At 38.8% G+C, this 21,007-nt stretch overlaps 2 protein-coding genes across 5 annotated transcripts in view; both read left to right on the top strand.

Moving 5' to 3' along the window:
* OPTN (optineurin) overlaps positions 1-7,586 on the top strand; it is a 39,701-nt gene extending 32,115 nt beyond the window's left edge. For 3 of the 4 annotated variants that reach the window (XM_043966682.1, XM_043966681.1, XM_043966685.1), the window contains 3 exons: positions 4,841-4,971; positions 5,698-5,783; positions 6,989-7,586. In XM_043966682.1, the coding sequence (XP_043822617.1) occupies positions 4,841-4,971; positions 5,698-5,783; positions 6,989-7,119 (348 nt within the window). In that variant the 3' untranslated portion in view covers positions 7,120-7,586. The remainder of the gene's footprint in view (positions 1-4,840; positions 4,972-5,697; positions 5,784-6,988) is intronic. The other variant, XM_043966683.1, reaches the window with a different exon arrangement.
* Positions 7,587-16,607: 9,021 nt separating this feature from the next.
* The window catches only part of MCM10 (minichromosome maintenance 10 replication initiation factor), a 49,212-nt gene continuing 44,812 nt past the window's right edge, over positions 16,608-21,007 (top strand). Inside the window, exon 1 of the mRNA XM_043967303.1 lies at positions 16,608-16,630. The gene's annotated coding sequence lies outside the window, so the exon portion shown is untranslated. The remainder of the gene's footprint in view (positions 16,631-21,007) is intronic.

Raw genomic sequence — 21,007 nt, 5'->3', positions numbered from 1 at the left:
GATATGCATTACACTTGGTAAATTGAGGCTTCCCTTAAGCTAATGTCTATTTCATTGGGAAATAAAACCATAATACCATTAGCAGTAATCTGTGTGTGTTTGTATGTATGTATGTATAGACATGTATATATGTATATATGTGTGTGTATGTGTATATATCTATATAGATATAAAATTCCAGTTAGGTTTTAAAGACAACATGGATATTTGTTTTTTAATTACAATGGTGACAAAAGTATATACTTTAAAATGTAACTGGAAAGATTTCTCTACAAATTACTAAAGAGAGGCAAAGAGCATATACAAGGTGGGCCAAAAGTCATGAAGGGGTTTCAGTATTTAATAACTCCTTTATTTTTTTGTTTTTAATTTATAATACTATCACATCATATATAGTATATATGGGAAATGAACTTGCATGTGAAAAATCAAATATTGTAAATGGCAAAAGATAAAGAAAAAATAATTCTCAAAATTATTAAAACATTTTGACTTTTGGCCCACGCAAAAATACATCCTCTCAGATTCCCAATCTCTGCCACCTCATAGAGCTATAAATATTTTTGTGCATCCTTAGTTTTGTTTTGTTTTGTTTTGCTTAGAATTAATCCTTCCCTTAAAATACCTGTCCTCAAATTCTCTTTCCTTGCCTTTTCTCCTTTCCCTCCTGTTTCCTTGTTGAGTGAAATGTATTGCTCTTATCCAATTTGTGTCTGTTCTTCCCTCTTTTGACCAGTTCACACGAGAGTGAGTTTCAAATATCAGCCAGTCCCTTCCTCTCTATCACCTTGTTTGTATTGATGTCTACTTGTGTGTCCTAATTATGTGAGAGAATTTCCCCTAACCTTCCTTTCCCTTCCCCCTCCCACCAGTAGATTCTTCTTCCTCTCTTTCCATTCTTTTAAGATCATCAAGACATAACAAAACCATTCCCAGGTCTTGTTTAATTGGACCCTGTATCACCCCTGATAATAAGGTTGGTTCTAAGGGAACCAGATGCATCATCTCCCCATATTTGAACGTAAACAAATTATCCTTGTGTAGTCTTTTATTATTGTTCATTCTAGTTTACCTTTTTTGTTTCTCTTCACTCCTGCGTTTCAACTTTGGAGTATCTATACAGTTCTGTTCTTTTAATCAGGAATGCTTGGAAGATCTCTGTTTCATTAATGGTCCATTTCCCTCCCTTTTGTTCCCTCCCCCCAATCGCATTATACTTGGTTTTGCATTCTTGGCAGGAAGCCCATATTCTTTGCTAAAGCGCATGATCATGAATGGCACTTTAGTACTTGAATTCTTTTTTTTCTGGCTGCTTGAAGTATTTTTTCTTTGACTTGGAATCTCCAGAATGGCTATTTAATAAGGTAACCTTTTTTTACTTTTTCCTCCTCAAAATAATAAGTAATTATCACGAGTGAAATTAGCTTCAAACACTTAATGGAATTGTTCTCAGAACAGGATATTTTGACTAATTCTTGTTCTAACCTGGTTTAGGTTGGAAAATAGAGACTTCACTACAATAATATTACATGTGACATTTAATCCACTGTGATATTAAGCATCATATAAAGAAACCATCATAGGGTCTTGGAATCAGGGAGATCCGTATCTGTATCTTGCATCTAGTACCACTTTTGTAACATAAACAAGTCATTTAGCCTCTCGGAGACATAAGTACCTGTAGTATCAGCTCCACAGGGTTCTTTTGAAGTGGGGACTTGGCAGTTGGATTTTTGACATTCAGGAAAAGGACAATGCATATAAAATGCTTGGCATATTTTAAAATGTGATATAAATATATTGCTTTTGTTGTAACTGGCTTTAAAAAGTCAGTGCTAAAGTTGTATTCCCATCCTTCGCTGTGTCATGAAAGTGATGCTCAGTTCTTAGAAGTTGGGTTAACAGAATGTAAATTCAGGCAGGACCCACTAAGCTGGAGGAGCTTGGAATGGGGGCCCAGTGACAGACTGGACTCAACACTTAAAACAGTTACCAAGTGCCTAGCATGTGTAGAATACTGCAAAGACAGAATCAAATTAGTGTCTTCCCTCAGAGATTGTTTATGTCATATTGGAGGTTACAACATATGGCAACCTGTAGTTCACAGGTAAATAAAAATTAATTGAAGAAGACAGCAAGCACTAACAGGGAGGGATCATATGTGAGGGAGCAGCTGAAACTAAGTAAGACTTGAAAGAAGTTAAGGATTCTAAGAGGCAAAGGTGAGGAAGAGTCCATCCCTGTCCCAGAGGACAGCCTTGTATAGGCATAATGATAAGAGATGGAATGATGAGGCCAGAGAAAAGCCTTAGTCCAGTTTGGCTGGTATGTAGATTATCTGGGGTGAGGGGATGGGAAGGCAATATGAAATGTCTAAACAGGCAGGCTGGAGCCAGATTATGGAGCCTTTAGAAGAATTATTTTGGTAGGTAGGTAGAGGATAAATTGGAGAGGGGAGGGATTACAAAAAGGAAGCTATTAAAGTATTATAGATGAGAGATGATAAAGGGCTGGACTAAGGGTAGGGACAATGTAAGTGGAGATCAATGGATGGACACAAGATGTAGAGGCAGAGCTGACAAAACTTGGCAACTAATGAAATATGGGGGTGTGGGAAGGAAAAGAGGCAATGATGACTCCAAGATTTTGAACCCAGATAAATGGTTTTGCCTTCCATAAAAACAGGAAAGTCTGAAGGAGGTGGGACAGGATGGGGGAGGGAACAGGGTATGGGCAATGAACTGTTTTGACATGTTAAGTTGGACATATATAAAGTATATCCAGGTATAGATGTTCAGTAGACAGTTGACAAAACCTTGGAGATTGTTTGCTATTAGGGGGCAGGAGATGAATGATGATCCAACAAAGGAGATTGAAAAGGAACAGTCAGGTCCGGGAGGACCAAAAGAGGACAGTTTCACAGAAGCCTGGAGAGGGTAAGATGTCAGTGTCTCAAGCCCCAGAGAGGTCAAGTAGGACAAGAGCTGAGAAGAAATCATAAGATTTAACATTTCACTCATTCAAGTCATGGGATCAGAACCTGGATTTTAAGAGGTTGAGAAGGGAATGAAAAGTGAGGAAGTAGAAGTTCTCTCCAGGTGTTTGTTAGTGAAAGAGCAAAGAGATAAAAGCTGATATCTTAAAAAGAGATGGCATAATCAACAGAAAGACTCACAGGGTTTGAGGAGATCTGGGGATAGAGATGTCAGGGAAGGAGCCAGAAAGAAGGAGAAATCCAAGTTATGTTGAACGTTCTTCTCTCTAGGAGAAAATGAGGGAATGGGAGGAAGGACACAAGTACTAGTTTTATACTGGACAAAAAGTCCACCTCTTTATCATGGACAAGCATGGCAGGGTGGAAAAGGGGAACAAGGTAGAGTGAGTGCTGTCAAAGTGTCAAGTAAGGGGACAGAGGAAGCTCATGTAGACGTCTTCAATTTCTTCAGTAAAATAAGTTAAGTCCATTGCTGTGGGGGGAAAAAAGAGGGGATGGCATAAAAGGCCTGAAAAGAAAAGTTTTCAAAGAACTGCTCCAAGTAGTATGATAAGAACTCCTTGTGAACTGTTCTCATTCTTTGACCATTTATCTAGTGGGGAGTGCTGTCCTAAGTTTGAAACACTTTCTTAGATAAATTGGATAGAGAAGCTTGCTACAAAGACTTTTTTTTTGCCAGTTAACTTTCACTTTCTTTTTTTAAAACTTTCACTTCTAATTGTAACTATTTGTGCAAAAAGTTTTTCAATTTTATATGATCAAAATTGTTCATTTTATCTTTTTTGATCATCTTTCTTTTTTTGGTAGTGGACTCTTTATCCATAAGTGTAAAAAATATTTTCTTCCTTTATTCTCTAATTTGTTTATGATGTGACCTTTTTAGATCTAGGTCATTTATCCAGTTGAGGTTTATTATGGTATGTGGTATTATTAGGTCTTGGTCTAAACCTAATTTTTGCCAGATTGCTTTCCAGTTTTCTCAGTGTTTTTTTGTCATATAATGAGTTTTTACCCTAGTCATTTCAATTTGGGGTTTTATCAAACACTGTGCTTCTATTCCATGGATGGACCTTTCTTTTTTTAAACCAATATCAAATAGTTTTGATGAATATTGTTTTGTGGTATAGAGATCTGGTACTGCAGAGGCTCCCTCCCATCTTACTTTTTTCATTATTTCCCTTGAAATTCTTTGTTTTAGTTCTCCTGAAACATTTTGTTGTCTTTTTCTAGCTCTATAAAGTAATTCTTTGGCAATTTGATTGGTATGGTACTGAAGAACTAAATTTAGGTGCCCATGTCATTTTTATTGTATTGGCATGGTCAATGTGTGTTTATTTTTTTCCAATTACTTAGATCTGTATTTCTGTAAAGATCATTTTGTACTTGTATTCCTATACTTCTATATGTGCCCTGGTGGGTGCGTTCCTAATTAGTTGTGTGTTTGTTTTTGTTTTTACATTTTGTTATTGTTTGGAACGAAATGTCTTTCTATCTTTTCCTGCTGGGTTTTGCTGGCAGTTTACAGAAAGGGGAACTCTGGCCACAGAAGCTTATCAAGATGATCTGTTCAGGCCTGGAGGGGCTGTGGGTTGTGTTGGTGTAAAGAGGATGATAGCAGGTGTAGAAGAATTAAAGTGTTTCAGTTCAGTAGCAAAGTTAATAACGTAACGCTTTTATCCCAGTGTTTTGTGCTAATATAGCTGAGAAGGGATGATAATGGACAGTGGTCATTATAATAATCTTTCTCAGTTCTCCTGCAGATGGCAGCAGGAGCCATATGTTAGTGTTTGCAGTGCACAGAAAGGCACAGTGGGTTGAATTCATTTTTTTTTCCTTTTTAACCAGATGGAGGTTTATTGTTCTGACTTCCATGCTGAGAGAGCAGCAAGAGAGAAGATTCATGAAGAAAAGGAACAACTGGCATTGCAGCTGGCATTTTTGCTGAAAGAAAACAATGTTTTTGAAGATGGAAGCAGGTATGATAAAGTAAAAGGCAAACTTGAAATAGATTGCATTACAGACTTGGAGTTTTATTCTCTATTTAGCAGAACCATCTTTGTTCCCCTGTAACAAGAAATCGCTTATAAACTTTAATAGTCTAAGGGTAGGTTTTGTGAAACAGACCTGTGATTTCATCAGTGTAGGGAATGCCTACTGTGACAACCCCTTCTAATGATGTAGATTGGCAACTTGTCTATTACTTATAGTCTTTAAAAATTGCTTGCAGCACTTTAGAAAAACTTGTTCAGGGTCACACAGCCAGTAAAGTAGCTAGCATTTATATTGTGCTTTAATGTTGTCTCATTTAAGTTTCACAACAACCCTGTGAGGTAGGTGCTAGTCTTATCCCCATTGTACAGATAAGGAAACTGAGGCTAAAAAAGGTTAAGTGACGTGCCTGGGGTCACACAGGTAGTATGTGTCTGAAGCCACATTCAAACAAAGGTTTTTCTGACTCCCAGGCCAACATTCTATACATTGTTGCTACATATCAGCTGGTATATTTCAGAGGTAGGACTTGGCAATCCGGTCTTTCTGATTTTAGGCTAAACCTCTGTCCATTATTCCACACTACCTCTTTTTTATTTGATTTCTTTACATTGTTAAAGTCTATTTGATTTTGTTAGTTCTCTTTTAAAATCAATATTACTTCCATCTTTCAAAATGCTATAAAATCAGTATGTACTAATCTTTATTCTTAGCAGACAGTCTTTGATGGAACTGCAAAGCCGTCATGGGGCCAGATCAACAAATGAACAAGACCAGCAACCCTACCTTGTGCAGAGAGGTAACAAAACATTACCTAACCAAATTTTATTTTATTTTATTTTATTATTATTTTTTTTTGGTAGGGCAATGAGGATTAAGTGACTTGCCCAAGGTCACACAGCTAGTGTCAAGTGTCTGGGTTTGAACTTAGGTCCTCCTGAATCCAAGGCCAGTGCTTTATCTACTGCGCCACCTAGCTGCCCCCCCAAATTTTTATACTCCCAGAAACCTTTGAAGTGTTTCCTTATGTGTGTCTGAAAATATAGCACTTTTCAGAAAAATCATAAGATTAAAAATACAAAGATAAGTGTACAAAACAAGGAATAAAACAACAGATAAAACCATTATGTTATTTAGTGATAATTTTAACAAAAAAGTCAAACGTGTTTAACAACTCAAATGCATGGGGGTTTCAGTGTGGAAACCCAGATAGAGACATTGGTATCTGATAGTAGTGGGGTATGCCTGGGGAATTAAGAGATTAAATGACTTGCTCATGGCCTCATAGCTACCATGTGCTCAGCATGTGGACTGAAGCCAGCCTTGCACCACATAGAAAGTGTCTGCATCAATGAGAGTCAGTTTGTATGTTGCTCCAATTTCACTGATCTCACTCTGCATCATTCATGGCTTTCTACATGTCCTGGTACTCATTTTCTTTTAGAGTGCCATATTTTTCCACTATAATGTCATAATTTATTTAGCAGTCTTCTAATTATTATCTAAGTTATTCTAATCATAACGTCTAAGTTATTTCCATTTCCTAGTCAGAACTCAAGTTTCAATTGAAATACAAAAGCAGGGTATTATGCTGCTTTGTAAAATCATGAGTTCCTTTTCACTAGAAGTGTTTGAGCTGAGGCCAGGTGACTCTCAGGAATGTTTTAAGAGATACTTTATGTACCAGATAAGAGGTTGGGCTACATGGTCTCTAGTGTCCCTATCAAATTTTAGAGTCTGATTCTTCCTGTAAGTTGTGTGTCTAGTGTCATAATTTTACCTATAAATGCATGAATTGGTAAAAACCTTTTTTAAAAGCACATTATTTTCAAACCCACTAAAATCACTATTAGTAAAAGCTTAATTGCATTTTCTAGTGACTACTAACCTCTAACTTTAGCTTATCAAAATGAGTATGTTAAAAAACAAAACCAAATTTTAAAAAACTTCTACTTACAACAAATAACTTATAGGATGGATGAACTTTTTATGTTTTGTTCCCAGGAGCTGATGATAGAAACTGGCGGCAGCAGCAACAGCAAAGGAATATTCCAATTCATTCATGCCCCAAGTGTGGAGAAATTCTGCCAGATATAGATACATTGCAGATTCATGTTATGGACTGCATTATATAAATGTTCATGTTCCACCCCAAAACAAAAAAATCCCCACCCTTCTGGTAAATCTTGACTTTATCCTCTAAGAGCTGTATCTTTGTGTGTTTTTCCTCAAATATTTTGGCCCATTACATTTGTTTTAGAAGAAAGAAAAACTTCTGTGTGTTGAATGAGTCGCTGATTGTCCATAAAGGACTCCATTTAAATGAACTTCATTTTTTGTCTTCAGTTTATGCCAGCTTTGCATCATAATATCTGGATAAATTAATGTAATCGGAAGATAAACTTCACTGATCAATTTAAAGCACTATTAAGTGGGCAGAAAAGATGAAGTGGTTACAGGCTTAATCAAGAAACAGATTTCCCTGTTTGAAGTATTTCTAACAAATTGTACAGTTCTTTTTATTCATCACTCATTTAAAATAAATCCTGTTGGATTTTTTTTTGGCATTATAGTTTACTGTAGCTAGTGTAAGCATACCAAATTTTTTTTGTATGCTTTTTATTTGGGCACTATGCGCTTTAATTTGGCATAGGGAAAATGAAAAATTGTGGGCATGTGTGAAATAGCTAAGTGTTAGGTTTATCTGATTTTAGGAAATAGTTCACAGTGTAAAGAAGTTAACTTTGTTTTTTAGTTATTAAGCACAAGTAGGTTTGTACAGTAGATGTTTATTCACTTGTTGACAAGAGAACAGATGTTTATTCATTTTCTTAAATGATCAAGTTACATCTTAAGAGTCATAAAAACAAAATGATTGCAAAATAAAACCGCTTATAAATATTTTAGGTTTTTCTTATATGTATGTTGACTAATTTCTTAATATGCATTTTTCTGTATTAAATTATATACATATAACTAGCTATATGTATTTGTTTGCTTAATTCTCTGTACATGACAATCTCATTCCTGGAGGCCAGTTCCCATATTTAGATTGCCAGTAGTAGCTACATCATGGCTTATAGCTTTAGCTATCCTTAAGTGAGCCCAATTCCAACTGGCCAGCAAGTTTTGAACCAGCCTTGAAAATAAGTCCAAGCCTGCAATCCCTCAGAGTAAAAAAAAAATTAAGGCAGCAAATCGACATATTCTGTCTCTTTATATTATCTTTGGGTTCCATTTTCATGTTGCACGGTAGGAAAACTGTATATTTAGTACAATCTGGCCATGTATATTCTATAAACTTGGTCAAATGGGGGATCAGGTGAGAGAGTAGGCCCAGATTCTGGAGATGGAGTGTTTTGTTTGAGGAACATCAAGAGGCCAGTGTCTCTAGGCTGTAAAGTAAGCAGAGGGGAGTCAAGTGCAAGAACACTGGGAAAGTAGGAAAGTGCCAGGTTATTAAGGGTTTCAAATCCCAGACAATGTGTATTTGATTTTAGGTAAAAAGGAGCCTGTGAAATTTTTGAGGAGGTGGGGGTGACATGTTCAGACTATTCCTCTAAGAATATCACTTTGGCAACTGTGTGGAACATAGATAGAAGAAGGGAGATTTCTGAGATGTTCCAACTGTCACATGAAGACTATACCTGTAGCATATGAAGGTTTTAGTGGTTCCCTGGCCCTTAGCCCTCTTGTACTAATGATACTTCCTTTCCTGATTTGTCTAAAGCAAATCACTAGTCAGTTATTGGTAGGCAATGGAGCTATTGGAGATATTTGAAAAGGAGAGTATAATAAGACTAGATATTTACATGTGGAAGATTACTGTGGCAGTAATATAAAGGTTGACTTAGAGGAGGGAAGAGAATGGAGTCAGGAAGACTGTTACAAGGCTACGGTAATAGTTCTAATAATGGTGGTGGCAGTGGAAACAGAAGAGATGAATGTTGCATACGTAGAATTAATAGAATTTGGTAACTGATTTCATGTGAAAAGTAAAGGAGAGAGAATAGCCAGAGATAAAAACCAATCTTTCCCCCAATGTATTCGCAATGTATTCCCCCATGGTTCTGTCCTTTTCTCTATCTATACTGTGTCTCTTGATGGTCTCATCTACTCCCAAAGTTTTATAATCTCTATGTAGCTGCCTTGCAAATCTATCTTTAGGTGACCTGGTACAACGGAATGAATGCACTGGCTTTGGAGTTAGATCTAGGTTCAAATCATGTCTACCATTTCAGTCAGTCAATAAACATTTATTATCAAACTTCCAAAAGATTACTTTATAGAAATAGAAAAATAATAATGAAATTCATGTAGAGAAACAAAAGATCTAGAATCTCATGTGAAATAATGGAAAAATTGGGAAGGAGGCCCAAGAGTACCAGAACTCAAACTGTACTACAAAGCGGGATGGTGGATAGAGCATTGGCCCTGGAGTCAGGAGGACCTGAGTTCAAATCAGACCTCAGACACTTGCTACTTACTAGCTGTGTGAGCCTGGACAAGTCACTTAACCCTAATTGCCTCACCAAAAAAAACCACCCCAAAACCAATATGGTACTGGTAAAGTTGATCAATAGAGCAGAATAGTTTAAAAAAAAAAGGCAAATGAATCTAGTAACCTAGTACATGATAAACCCCCAAACCCCAGCTACTGGGTAAAGACTCACTACTTGACAAAAATTTCTGGAAAAACTGAAAGACAATCTGGCAGAAATTAGATTTTGATCAACATCTCACACTATGTATACAATATAGAATATATACCTTATATCTCAGTTCCAAGTGGATATATTACTTATGTATAAAAAGGTCACATAATAAATGATTTAGAGAAAAGGAAGAGATTTCAAATCTATCACTAAGGGAAGAGCTCATGAAAGAGGATCACAGAAGTTAAAAAGGGCAATTTTGATCACAGTTGAAAGATTTTGTACCAACAAAATCAATGCAGCTAAAATTAGACAGGAAAGAATTAACTGGGAGAAAAATCTTTGTAGAAAATTTCTCTGATAAAGGTTTTATTTCCAAGATATAAAAGGGAATAATTTAAATTTATAAGAAGAAAAGTCATTCTCTAATAAAGTTAATTGGATATGAACAAGCAGTTACAAACTATTAATAGCCAAATTAAAAAAATGCTTCAAATCACTGATAAATAAGAAATACAAATTAAAGCAACTCAGATCCCCCCCTCATAGCCATCATATTGGCAAAAATGAAAAATGATAAATTTTGGAGGGGCTATGGGAAAAACAAGCACATTAATGTACATGGTGGATCTGTGAATTAGTCTAGTCATCCTGGAAAGCAATTTTAGAACTATTCCCCAAAGGTCATTAAATTGTAACCCTCTGATTCAATGATACCTCTTCAATACTTATACCCCAAAGAGATCTGAGAGGAAAAAGACATAACTATAAAATATTCATAGCATCTTTTTTTTTTGTAGTGGCAAAAAAACTGGAAAACATTCTGAATTATAGAATGGCTGATCAATGCAATGACCAACCAAAATTCCAGAGGACCAATGATGAAACATGTTTTTCACCTCTTCATAAAGAGATGATAGGGCAGCTAGGTGGTGCAGTGGATAAAAGCACCAGCCCTGGAGTCGGGAGTACCTGAGTTCAAATCCGGCCTCAGACACTTAACACTTACTAGCTGTGTGACCCTGCATACATTTTTAGACATGGATAATTTGGGGGTTTGTTTTCCTTGACAAAGTATATTTGTTACAAGGAGTTTAGTTTTTAATTGAGGTGGGGCACAGAGAAAAGACTTCTTAAATGAAAAATTTTAAAAACAAGCAGCATTTATTAAGCAATTAATAGTGCCAATCACTATGCCAAGTGCTAGGTATACAAAGGAAAAACTAAAATTGTCCCTGACCTCAAGGAACTTCTACTGAAGAAGACAACACATATAAATAAACAAATACAAGATAGTGTAGACAGAAGCAAACCCTAAGGTGATAGTAGCAGCTGTGTGGAGTCAGTGGGGAGAAGATGAAAGACGATTTCAGGGAGTTTAGCTGAGAAAGAAAGGAGGGATACTGGACGGTATTTGGCAGGTAGGATCCAGGGAGGGTTTCTTAAGGATGAGGGATACTTGGGAATTTTTGTAGGTAGTAGGGAAGGAACCAGCATGCAGGAAAAGACTGAAGATTAGAAAGAAAGTAAAAATGGTGGGGCTAATTTCCTAGAGAAGACAGGAGGGGATGGGATTTCGCAGCTTCAACAGTAAAGAAGTGGAGGTCTTGGAATATGATGTTCTAGAAGACAAAGGAGCTAGCATTATAATCAGGAATAACCTACCTTGCAAAACTGAGTATAAATGGATACTTAATGAAATAGATGACTTTCAAGTATCCCTTATTAAAAGATCAAAGCTGAATAGAAAAGCTGACATCTAAACACAAGTCAAGATAAGCATAAAAAAGTAAACATGAAAGAGAAATCATAAGGGACTCAAACTGTTTACATTCCTATAGAGGAGGGCGATACATTATAACTCCTAAGAACTTTAGCATTATTAGAGCATTTCAAAGCAGTCTACACAGACAGAAGACACTGAGTATAAAAAAATTATGTTGAGATGATCTTAAAAAAATGAAGAGAGAAAGGGATGCACTGCGAGAAGGGGGAAGAGAGGCACAATGGGTAAAATTATCTCACATGAAAGAGGCACAGAAGGAAGAACTTTTACAATGGATAGGAAAATGGAAAGGGTTAGTGAGGAATGGTTGGATCTCACTGATTGGAATTGGTTCAAAGAGGGAAGAATAATACACACACACACTCAGTTGGATATAAAAATCTATCTTACCCAACAGGAAAACAGAAGGAAATAAGAGGTATAGGAAGAGGGGGAAGAAATAATAAAAGGTAGAGGAGATTAAGGGAGGCAGTGGTCAGGTGCAAAACAGACTTTTGAGGAGGGACAAGATAGAAAGAGAAGAATCAACAGAAGAAAATGAAATCAAGGGAAATACACCATTAACAATCATAACCGTGAATGTGAATGGGATGAGCTCATGGATAGCAGAATCCAAAAAATATCTTGTTTAGAAGAGATACAGGGGCAGCTAGGTGGTGAAGTGGATAGAGCACCGGTCCTGGATTCAGGAGGACCTGAGTTCAAATCTGATCTCAGACACTTAATACTTACTAGCTGTGTGACCCTGGGTAAGTCGCTTAACCCCAATTGCTCCACACACACACACAAAAAAAAAAAAAAAAAAGGAAGAAGAAGAAGAAGAAGAAGAAGAAGAAGAAGAAGAAGAAGAAGAAGAAGAAGAAGAAGGAGAAGAAGAAGGAGAAGAAGAAGAAGAAGAGATACAAAAGGGGGCAGCTAGGTGGCTCAGTGGATGAAGCACCGGCCCTGGATTCAGTATGACCTGAGTTCGGATCGGGCCTCAGACACTTGACACTTGCTGTGTGACCCTGGGCAAATCACTTAACCCCTGTTGCCTCGCAAAAATAAAAAAATAAAAAAGAAGACATACAATGTGTGTGTATGCAGCGACTCCAGTGGTGTGTTGGAAGCAATTCATACTTGCCCTTGAGAACCAATTTTTCACAACTTTTCAGTGTGAGTTATTTACATTTTGGAAATTGGCAAATACTATAAAGTCTGGTTTGATTTATCTTTTTGTTGATTGTCTAAAATTTAAGAAAGTTATGGAGAAAATATTAAAAATGTAAATTAAACTTAGATACAAATTAAACAAAGATGCACAGAGTTAAAATAAGGGTTGGAACAGAATTTATTCTGCTTCAACTGAAACAAAAAAGGCAGGGGTAGCAATCATGACCTCAGACAAAGCAAAAGCAAAAACAGATTTAATTAAAAGAGATAATAAGGGAAACTACATTTTGCGGTGCCATAGACAAGGAAGTTATATCAAAAATTTTATAGTAAGTTTCTCTGAAAAAGGCCTCCTTTCTCAATTATTATAGGAATCTGAACCACATTTATAAAAATACAAGCTATTCCCCAATTGATAAATGGTTGAAATCAAAGCTATCTATAGTAACAAAAAATGCTCTAAATCACTATTGATTAGAGAAATGCAAATTAAAATGATTCTGAGGTACCACCTCACCTTTATGAACTGATGCAAAGTGAAGTGAGCAGAACCAGAAGATCATTGTATACTGTAACAGCAATGTTGTAATGATGAATAAGTGTGAAAAAATTTGCTACTCTGTTTGATCCAATGACCCAAAAGACTTCTAAAGGACTCGTGAAGAAAAATATTATTCATCTCCAGGGAGAAAACTGAGAACTGATGAATACAAATTGAAGTATAATTTTCTCCATTTTTCTTGTCTTTTTTTTTTACAATATAGCTAATATGTAAATATATTTGTATGATTTCACAAATACAATTGATATTATATTGCTTACCTTATCAGTAGGTAGGGGAGGGGTGGTGGGGAGAGAATTTGGAATTAATATTTTTTAAAAGAATGTTAAAATAAATTTATATATATATATATATATATATATATATATATATTTAAGAGTACATGAAAAAGGATTGGCCTTGGCAAACAGAAGGGCTACCTCATCATCAGAGACTAGAGTAAAAGAAGAAATAGTGGTGGGGGAAAGAAGGATATAATATGAAAAAGAAAGAGGGAACTCTAGGTGAATGGCCTTAATTTTTTGATGAAGTATGAATCATTTGAGAAGGTGGGTGGAAGGAGTGTCACTGGAGGCTTTAAGAAAGAGGAAAAGGCCTGAAATAGCTGCTGTGCCTAGTGGAACAAGGAATTATTTAGGACTGAATAGCAGGATTACCTTCCTGTAGTGAGTGCTGTAGTTGAGATTTGCTTAAATAAAGTATCTATTAGATGGTTACTATGTCCTAGGCATTGTGCTAAGCATTGGGGTACCAATACAAGCAGAAAGATAGTCCCTGCCTTCAAGCAGTATCCATTCTAATAGGGAAAGACACATAAAATGGACCTAAAAGTGGGGAGAGTTGCAGAGGTAAGGAGGGAAGGCGCCCATAAAGCAGGGTGACTCAGGAGCTCAGCTGGGTTAGAAGTGAGAATGAATGGTTTATAGGCATTTATTCCGATGGAGTTTCTATGAAGGAACTCAACAATTGGAGGAGGAGGCTGCAAGGGATGGAGATAGCACTGGTGTGAAAATGTACCCAGTGACGAGGTTTGCTAGCATGTTTATAGTGGAGCCATTCAGCACTGTTTTGCTATTTCCTTCAGTCCCATTCAAAAGCACCTAAATAGGGGGGCAGCTAGGTGGTGCATTGGATAGAGCACCAGCCCTGGAGTCAGGAGGACTTGAGTTCAAATCTGGCCTCAGACACTTGACACTTACTAGCTGTGTGACCCTGGGCAAGTCACTTAACCCCAATTGCCTCACCAAAAAAAAAAAAAAAATTTTTTAAAAAGCACCTAAATAGGAGTAAAGGAGCCAGATGGTGCAGCTATAATATACTGGAGTTCAGTGATAGGACAGGAAAGCAAGGGACTCAAGATTAGAAGACAGTGTAGAGTTGAACTAGTTCAATATTTTAAGCAAACAGGGGTGATGTCTTAGGATAGTACTAAGAGATGGAAAGACTAGAGGTCATAATGAAAAGGATAAAGTTTAGGAGAAATGAGGCATAAGGAGAAATGGGAAGTTAAAGATGATGATCAGACAAAGGAAACTCATAGTAGTTCTTGGACATGAAATCAGAATCTCTGTGAGTGATGATGGCCAGATTGAGAATATGAACATTTCTATGTGAGGCTAAAGAAGAAAGGAGGTGAATAGGTCATGAGAATTAAATAAATTGCCTGGAATAGTGGTTTGGGAGACTGCAGAATTGGAAAACCAGGTGAGGTATCACTAACAGAATCAGAAAAGTAGCAGGATACATATTCAGTTTGAAATGCTAGTTAGATATAACACTTGGGAAATTTCTTGTAGTTAGAGAGGTGCGACATAGAGTCTGGAGCTCAGAAGAGCGATCTAGCCTGGAGACACATATGTGGTATTTCTATAGTCACATTCACAGAGCTGGTATTTGAAAAGCAGTATGATGTAGTTGCTAGGGCACTGGACTTAGGAGTCAGAAAAACCTGGGTTCTGGGGACAGTTACCAAGGTGATCTGTTCCCCACCATATTTCTCTCTCCTAATAAATCTCTTTTTATTTTACAAGGGGGGGGGGGAGGAAAGGAAAAACCTGGGTTCAAAACCCGTCTGCCATACATATTACCTTTGTGACCTTGAACAAATAAATCACTTAATCAACCTGTATTTCAGTTTCCTCCAACAACGGGGTTGGACTTGGTGATGACAAATTCAGCCTCACTATCTGGGTGAAGCTGGAGCATATGTGAAACCGTCTGCCTCCATTATCTCACCTGTAAAATGGGGATAATAATAGCACTCCTCCCCTCCCCTTCCAGATCCAATGAGGTATTTACAAAGCACTCTGCTAACTTTAAAACGCTATGTAGGGGGCGGCTAGATAGCACAGTGGATAAAGCACCGACCCTGGATTCAGGAGTACCTGAGTTCAAATCCAGCCTCAGACACTTGACACTTACTAGCTGTGTGACCCTGGGCAAGTCACTTAACCCCCATTGCCCCGCAAAAAAACCAAAAAACAAAAAAAACCGCTATGTAAATGCTAGCTACCATTACCCTTATGACAATCTCTGGAGATTCTGTGAAAGTGATTGCAACTGCCAAGGAAGAAAGGATACAGAGATAACAAGAGGGCCAGGGACAGGCCCCTCAGAGAAGTGGTGGAGGGGCTAGGGAGTAGAGGAAGCTGTAAAAAAGAAGACACCGGGGTCAGAGGAGCTAATCCAGGCTCAATGTCTACCTGGTGGTTACCTTGGACATGTCATCTGGACTTCGGTGTCTTCGTATCTTTCTAAACCTTTGTGTGTGTGTGTGTGTGTGTGTGCGGGACCCCAGCCCTCTGGCAAGCCTGGGGAAGCCCCTCTATGGACGCCTTCCCACAGTCATGTTTTTAAATACACAAAATAAAATCCGTAGGATTACAAAGGAAACTAACTATATTTAAAGTTACTGAAATGTTAAAAAAAAAATTCAGGGATCCCAGGTCAAGCATCCCTGACCTAACTCTGGTCTCCCCAGGTGCCTTGGCCTCTAGACCCCCACGACCACATTTTTAGCAGCTGCTAGCCTGCGGCCCCACTGCCCAGAAGGAGAAATTGAGACAACACTCTAGCGAGAGGTGAGGTATCTATAGAGTGGGTGGGTGGCTGGGTGAATCCGGGAAGCAACAACCAGCTTCCGCCCACCGCGAGGAATAATAGACTATAGTCGGCGTACCAAGAGAGACCGAAATGGAAACCCCACCCCTCCTCACCGAGCCGAAGGTAGGGACACGCCCGGAAGTCCCGCCCTTCACCGGGAGACGGTCCTATCGCAGCTTCCCCTACGGGGGCCGGGGTCGAGAAGAATGATGGCCTACAGCTCCTTCCTCTGACATCACCACGCACGACGGCGCCCCAGCCAATCATTTCAGTTCACAGAGTGGCCGCAAACCCGCCCGTCAAAAGCAGGGGCGGGGCATGATTAAAATTTTGGCGGGGAACTCAGGGAGTTCCTTAGTTGAGGGGCTGGCGGCTCGGAGCTAACGTAGGTGAGTGGGTAGTGGAGGGAGGCAGGGGAGGGGGCCCGAGGCGAGCTGGGGAGGCTCCTGCACCCGGTTTGGAGGGTTCTGCGTCCGTCCCTGGGGAGCAGCAGCCTGGGGTCTAAGAATGGAAGCAAGGGTGTTCTCATTAACGTCTTCAGGGCGTTATTATCTGCTAGGAGCAGGAATTGAGGATTTAAAGACAAAGCCCTCTGTTTTCCAGATGCGGAAACGGAGACCCAGGGAGGTGAAATCAAGGATTTTAGGTGACACAGTGGCAGAGACAGGATTTGAACCCAGGTCCTTTAACTCTAAATCCACGCACTGTAGGTTCTGAGTCTGGGATAGTTGTCTGATACTATGTCTAAATTCTGATTAGGCTAAAGCCAACCTTTTCTGCTGAATGAATGAACTGGAATTTCAGCAAGCTTGGAACCAGATATTTTTCAGCTCAGACAGTGAATAAAATGAGATTATGTTCTTGTACAAGCAGTCTGGTTAGCGACTTTTCCTTTTTAAAAGAAACTTTTCACGAATGCTTACCTCCTCCAGATTTGACATAATTTGACTTTAAAATGTCACGGGGGACCATTCGATAGAAAATTGCAGATGTTGGATAACATACCTTTAGGGGTAAGGGTAGACATAACAAACTAAAATGTTAGAATTAATAACATAAATCACCAGCCCTGGATTCAGGAGGACCTAAGTTCAAATCTGGCCTCAGACACTTGACACTTACTAGCTGTGTGACCCTGGACAAGTCACTTAACCCTCATTGCCCCACCAAAAAAAAAGAGAGAGAGAGGGAGAATTAATAACATAAACAAAAGTAATTACTTTCCAGGAAAGACGTCAAAGTCTGTCTGGATCATGGTTAAAATACAGCTTCAAAGTCATAGAGGAAAGTACATGTAATAATGAGGTTATCTATACCAGTTCTGACTGCTCCTAAACTCTTCCTCAAATTCTTTTCCTCCCACTCTCTCATTAACTCTATGTCTGGCTTTCAGGCTCATCATTTAACTGGAACTGTTCTATTCCAAGTTACTAACAATATTTTTATTGCCAAATCAAATAGCCTTTTCTCAGTCTTCATTCTTTCTTTAGTCTCAAACACTATAGATCAACCCTCTTCTCCTTGATATTTTCTCTAGGTTTTCATGATAACTACTCTCTCCTGGTTTTCCTTGACTACTCTTCAGTCTCTTTTGCTGGGTCTTCATCCACATCATTCCCATTAACTGTGAGTGTCCTACAAAGCTTTCTGTGCTGGACCTCCTCTTCTCCCTCTGTACGGTTTCATTTGGTGATCTCACCAGCTCCCCTTGATTCAATTATCATCTCTATACTAATCATTCTCAGATCTGCTTATCCAGCCCCAACCTCTCCCCTGACCTCCAATCTTGTATTTTTCCAAGTGTCTATCAGACATCTTGAATTGGGTGTCCTATAGTCATCTGAAACCCCAAACTAAACTTATTATCTATCTTCTTCCCCAGCCATCAGGCTCTCCCTTCTTCCTAGCTCCCTTATTACTGTTGAGGGCACCACCATCTCTCCAGTCATCCAGGCTTGCAACCTATTTGTCATGTGGGAATCCTCATTGTCAACTCTCCAGCCATATCCAATCAGTTGCCAAGGCTTGTCAACTTTACCTTCATAACATCTCTCATATATGCCTTTCTCTTTCTGACACTGCCACCAACCCAGTACAGACTCCTCCCCTCACACCTACACTATTAAAATAGCCCACTGCTTGGTCTCCTTGCTTTAAGTCTATCCCCACTCCAATCCACATGTCAGATTTATGTTCCTTTAGAGCACAAGTTGCATGATGTCACCCCCACCCCATGGCCCCTCTACTCAGTAAATTCTATTGGTTTCTGTTACCTCCAGGATGGGAAAGAAAATTCACTGTTTGGCTTTTAAAGCCCTTCACACCTGACCCCTTCCTATGTTTACCCTCTTCTTACACCTTCTCTCCAAGTACCCTGAGGTCCAGTGTCATTGGTCTCCTTGCTGTTCCTGCTCTAGGCTTCCCTACCTTCCTTAAAGACTCAACTAAAGTCCCATCTTCTGCCAGAAGCCTCTCCCAGGCCTTCTTAATCTTAATGCCTCCCCACTAAGATTAATCTCCAGTATGTTTTGTTTATATCTCCTTTGTCCATAGTTGTTTGCATGTTGTCCCTTCCTTTAGTCTGAGTTCAATGAGAGCAAGGATTGGGTTTTGCCTTTCTTTGTATCCTCGACATTAAGCAAGGTGCCTGGTACATAGTAGGTGCTTAATAAATGCTTGTTGACTAACTGACTTTGGTCACTAACACACAGTGTCTAAGTCCAGAAGTGACTAAGAGAGTAATAAATTGAGATTATAAACTGCTAAAAGTAATGTACACACCCTAGAAACCTAATCTGTTTCAGTGGAGTGATCAAAATGAGTTAATGGCTCTGTAGGGGCCAACAGGTTGTAATGGCTGATGTATTTCAATATAGATTGTAAGGACCCATTAAGTGATCCTAACAAAAAGTATCATTGCTTGAATCCCAATATCAAATGAACAATATCTATATATTCAAGTTGATTTTTTGCAGAATAATTTAAAGACTAGTAAGGATTTGAATGTGGGGAGGGGGGAAGTCTTTCAGTGAGTTTAAGCAGAATGAGATTCAATTCAGCTAACATATTTAGTGTCTGGTCTATACTATGTGTGTGACACTGTCCTAGGCTTTGGAGCACAAAGATAAAACACAGTTCCTACCTTCAAGGAGTGGAGAGGAGGAAGAAGGAGGTGCAACATTTACACAAATAAGCATAATACATGGAGGGCATATGTAGTGTTGAAAGAGATCCAGACAAAATGTACCAGGAAGATTTGAGGAGGGGAGAATACTCAGCAGCACCTGAGCTGAGCCTAAACCAATGTTTTACATGATTACATGTATCTAACTTAGATCTGATTGCTTACTGTCTCAGGGATAGGGAAGAGGAGAGAGGGAGGGATAGAATTTGGAACTCAGAACTTAAAAAAACCCAAACCGTTAAAACTGGTTTTAACATGTAATGGGGGGGGAAGAAAATATAGTAAAATTTTTAAAAGAGTAACAAAAAAATCCAGATATGAAGTGATAAGGACCATAAGAAGGTACTATCATGTCAGATAAGAGAAGGGGACTTACATAAGAGAAGTTGTGAAGGCAGAATCAGTAGGATTTAGCAACAGATTGGATATGGGGGGAGGGGAGCTGAGAGAGGGTGAAGGTTTTAGGATGACAAGTAGATTGCAAGCCTGGGTGACTGGGAGGAAAGCGATACCCTCAACAAGAAGGGGAAGAAATAAATTCCATCTTGAACAAGTTAAGTTTAAGCTGCCTGTAGGACATCCTATTTGAGATACAAGACTAGAGGGCAGGAGAAAGGTTGGGCCTGGATAAGTAGATGTGAGAATGACCAATATAGAGATGATAATTGAATCAATGGGAGTTAGTGAAATCACCAAATGAAATAACATAGAGGGAGAAAAGGGTTGAGGATAGAGCTTTGTAGGACACCCACAGTTAATGGGAATGACACAGGTGAAGATCCAGCAAAGGAGACTGAGAATAAGTCAGGTAGGTAGGTAGGAGGAAAGCCAGGAGACAGTAGTATCCTCAAAACCTAGAGATGGGAGAGGATCGAGAAGAAATGGGTAATCTTAGGGTCAAAGCTTACAGAGGTCAAGAAGGATGAGGACTGAGAAAAGGCCTTTGGTTTGGCAATAAAAAGATCATTAGTAACTTGAAAGAAAATGGCTTTAGTTGAAGGATGAGGTTGGAAGAGGGACTATGTAGAATTAAGAGAGGAAGAAGAAAGGAAGTAGTGACCCTAATTGTTGATTGCCTTCTCAAGTTCAGCCTCCCACAAAAGGCTGGAGAGATGGGGAAGATAGTTACTGGGGAGGGATGGGAAAAAACTAATATGACTGAAATATATAGTACATGAAGGGGAATAATGTGAAACTACCTCATCTTTAGAGCTCCCTCCCTGTGACCTAGATACCTCGATTGGTGACTGAGCATGTGTAAACCTAACTGGCCCTCCATATCTATTTGGCCCCCAAGTTCCTGATCATAGTTTCCCTTTGTGTACCGTCTCATCCTTTCCCTCTCATCCTTTCCTCTATCCCCACCCTAGTTACCCTCTGTTTTCTGGATACATTAATCTTCTTCTTTCTTTTTTTTTTTTTCAGTGAGGCAGTTGGGGTTAAGTGACTTGCCCAGGGTCACACAGCTAGGAAGTGTTAAGTGTCTGAGGCCGGATTTGAACTCAGGTACTCCTGACTCCAGGGCCAGTGCTCTATCCACTGCGCCATCTAGCTGCCCCTGGATACATTAATCTTAAGCCAC

The sequence above is a fragment of the Dromiciops gliroides genome, chromosome 5, assembly GCF_019393635.1.
Source record: "Dromiciops gliroides isolate mDroGli1 chromosome 5, mDroGli1.pri, whole genome shotgun sequence".
NCBI lineage: Eukaryota > Metazoa > Chordata > Mammalia > Microbiotheria > Microbiotheriidae > Dromiciops > Dromiciops gliroides.
Note: the sequence above shows the minus strand (reverse complement) of the source record. Positions and strands in the feature narration are given on the sequence as shown.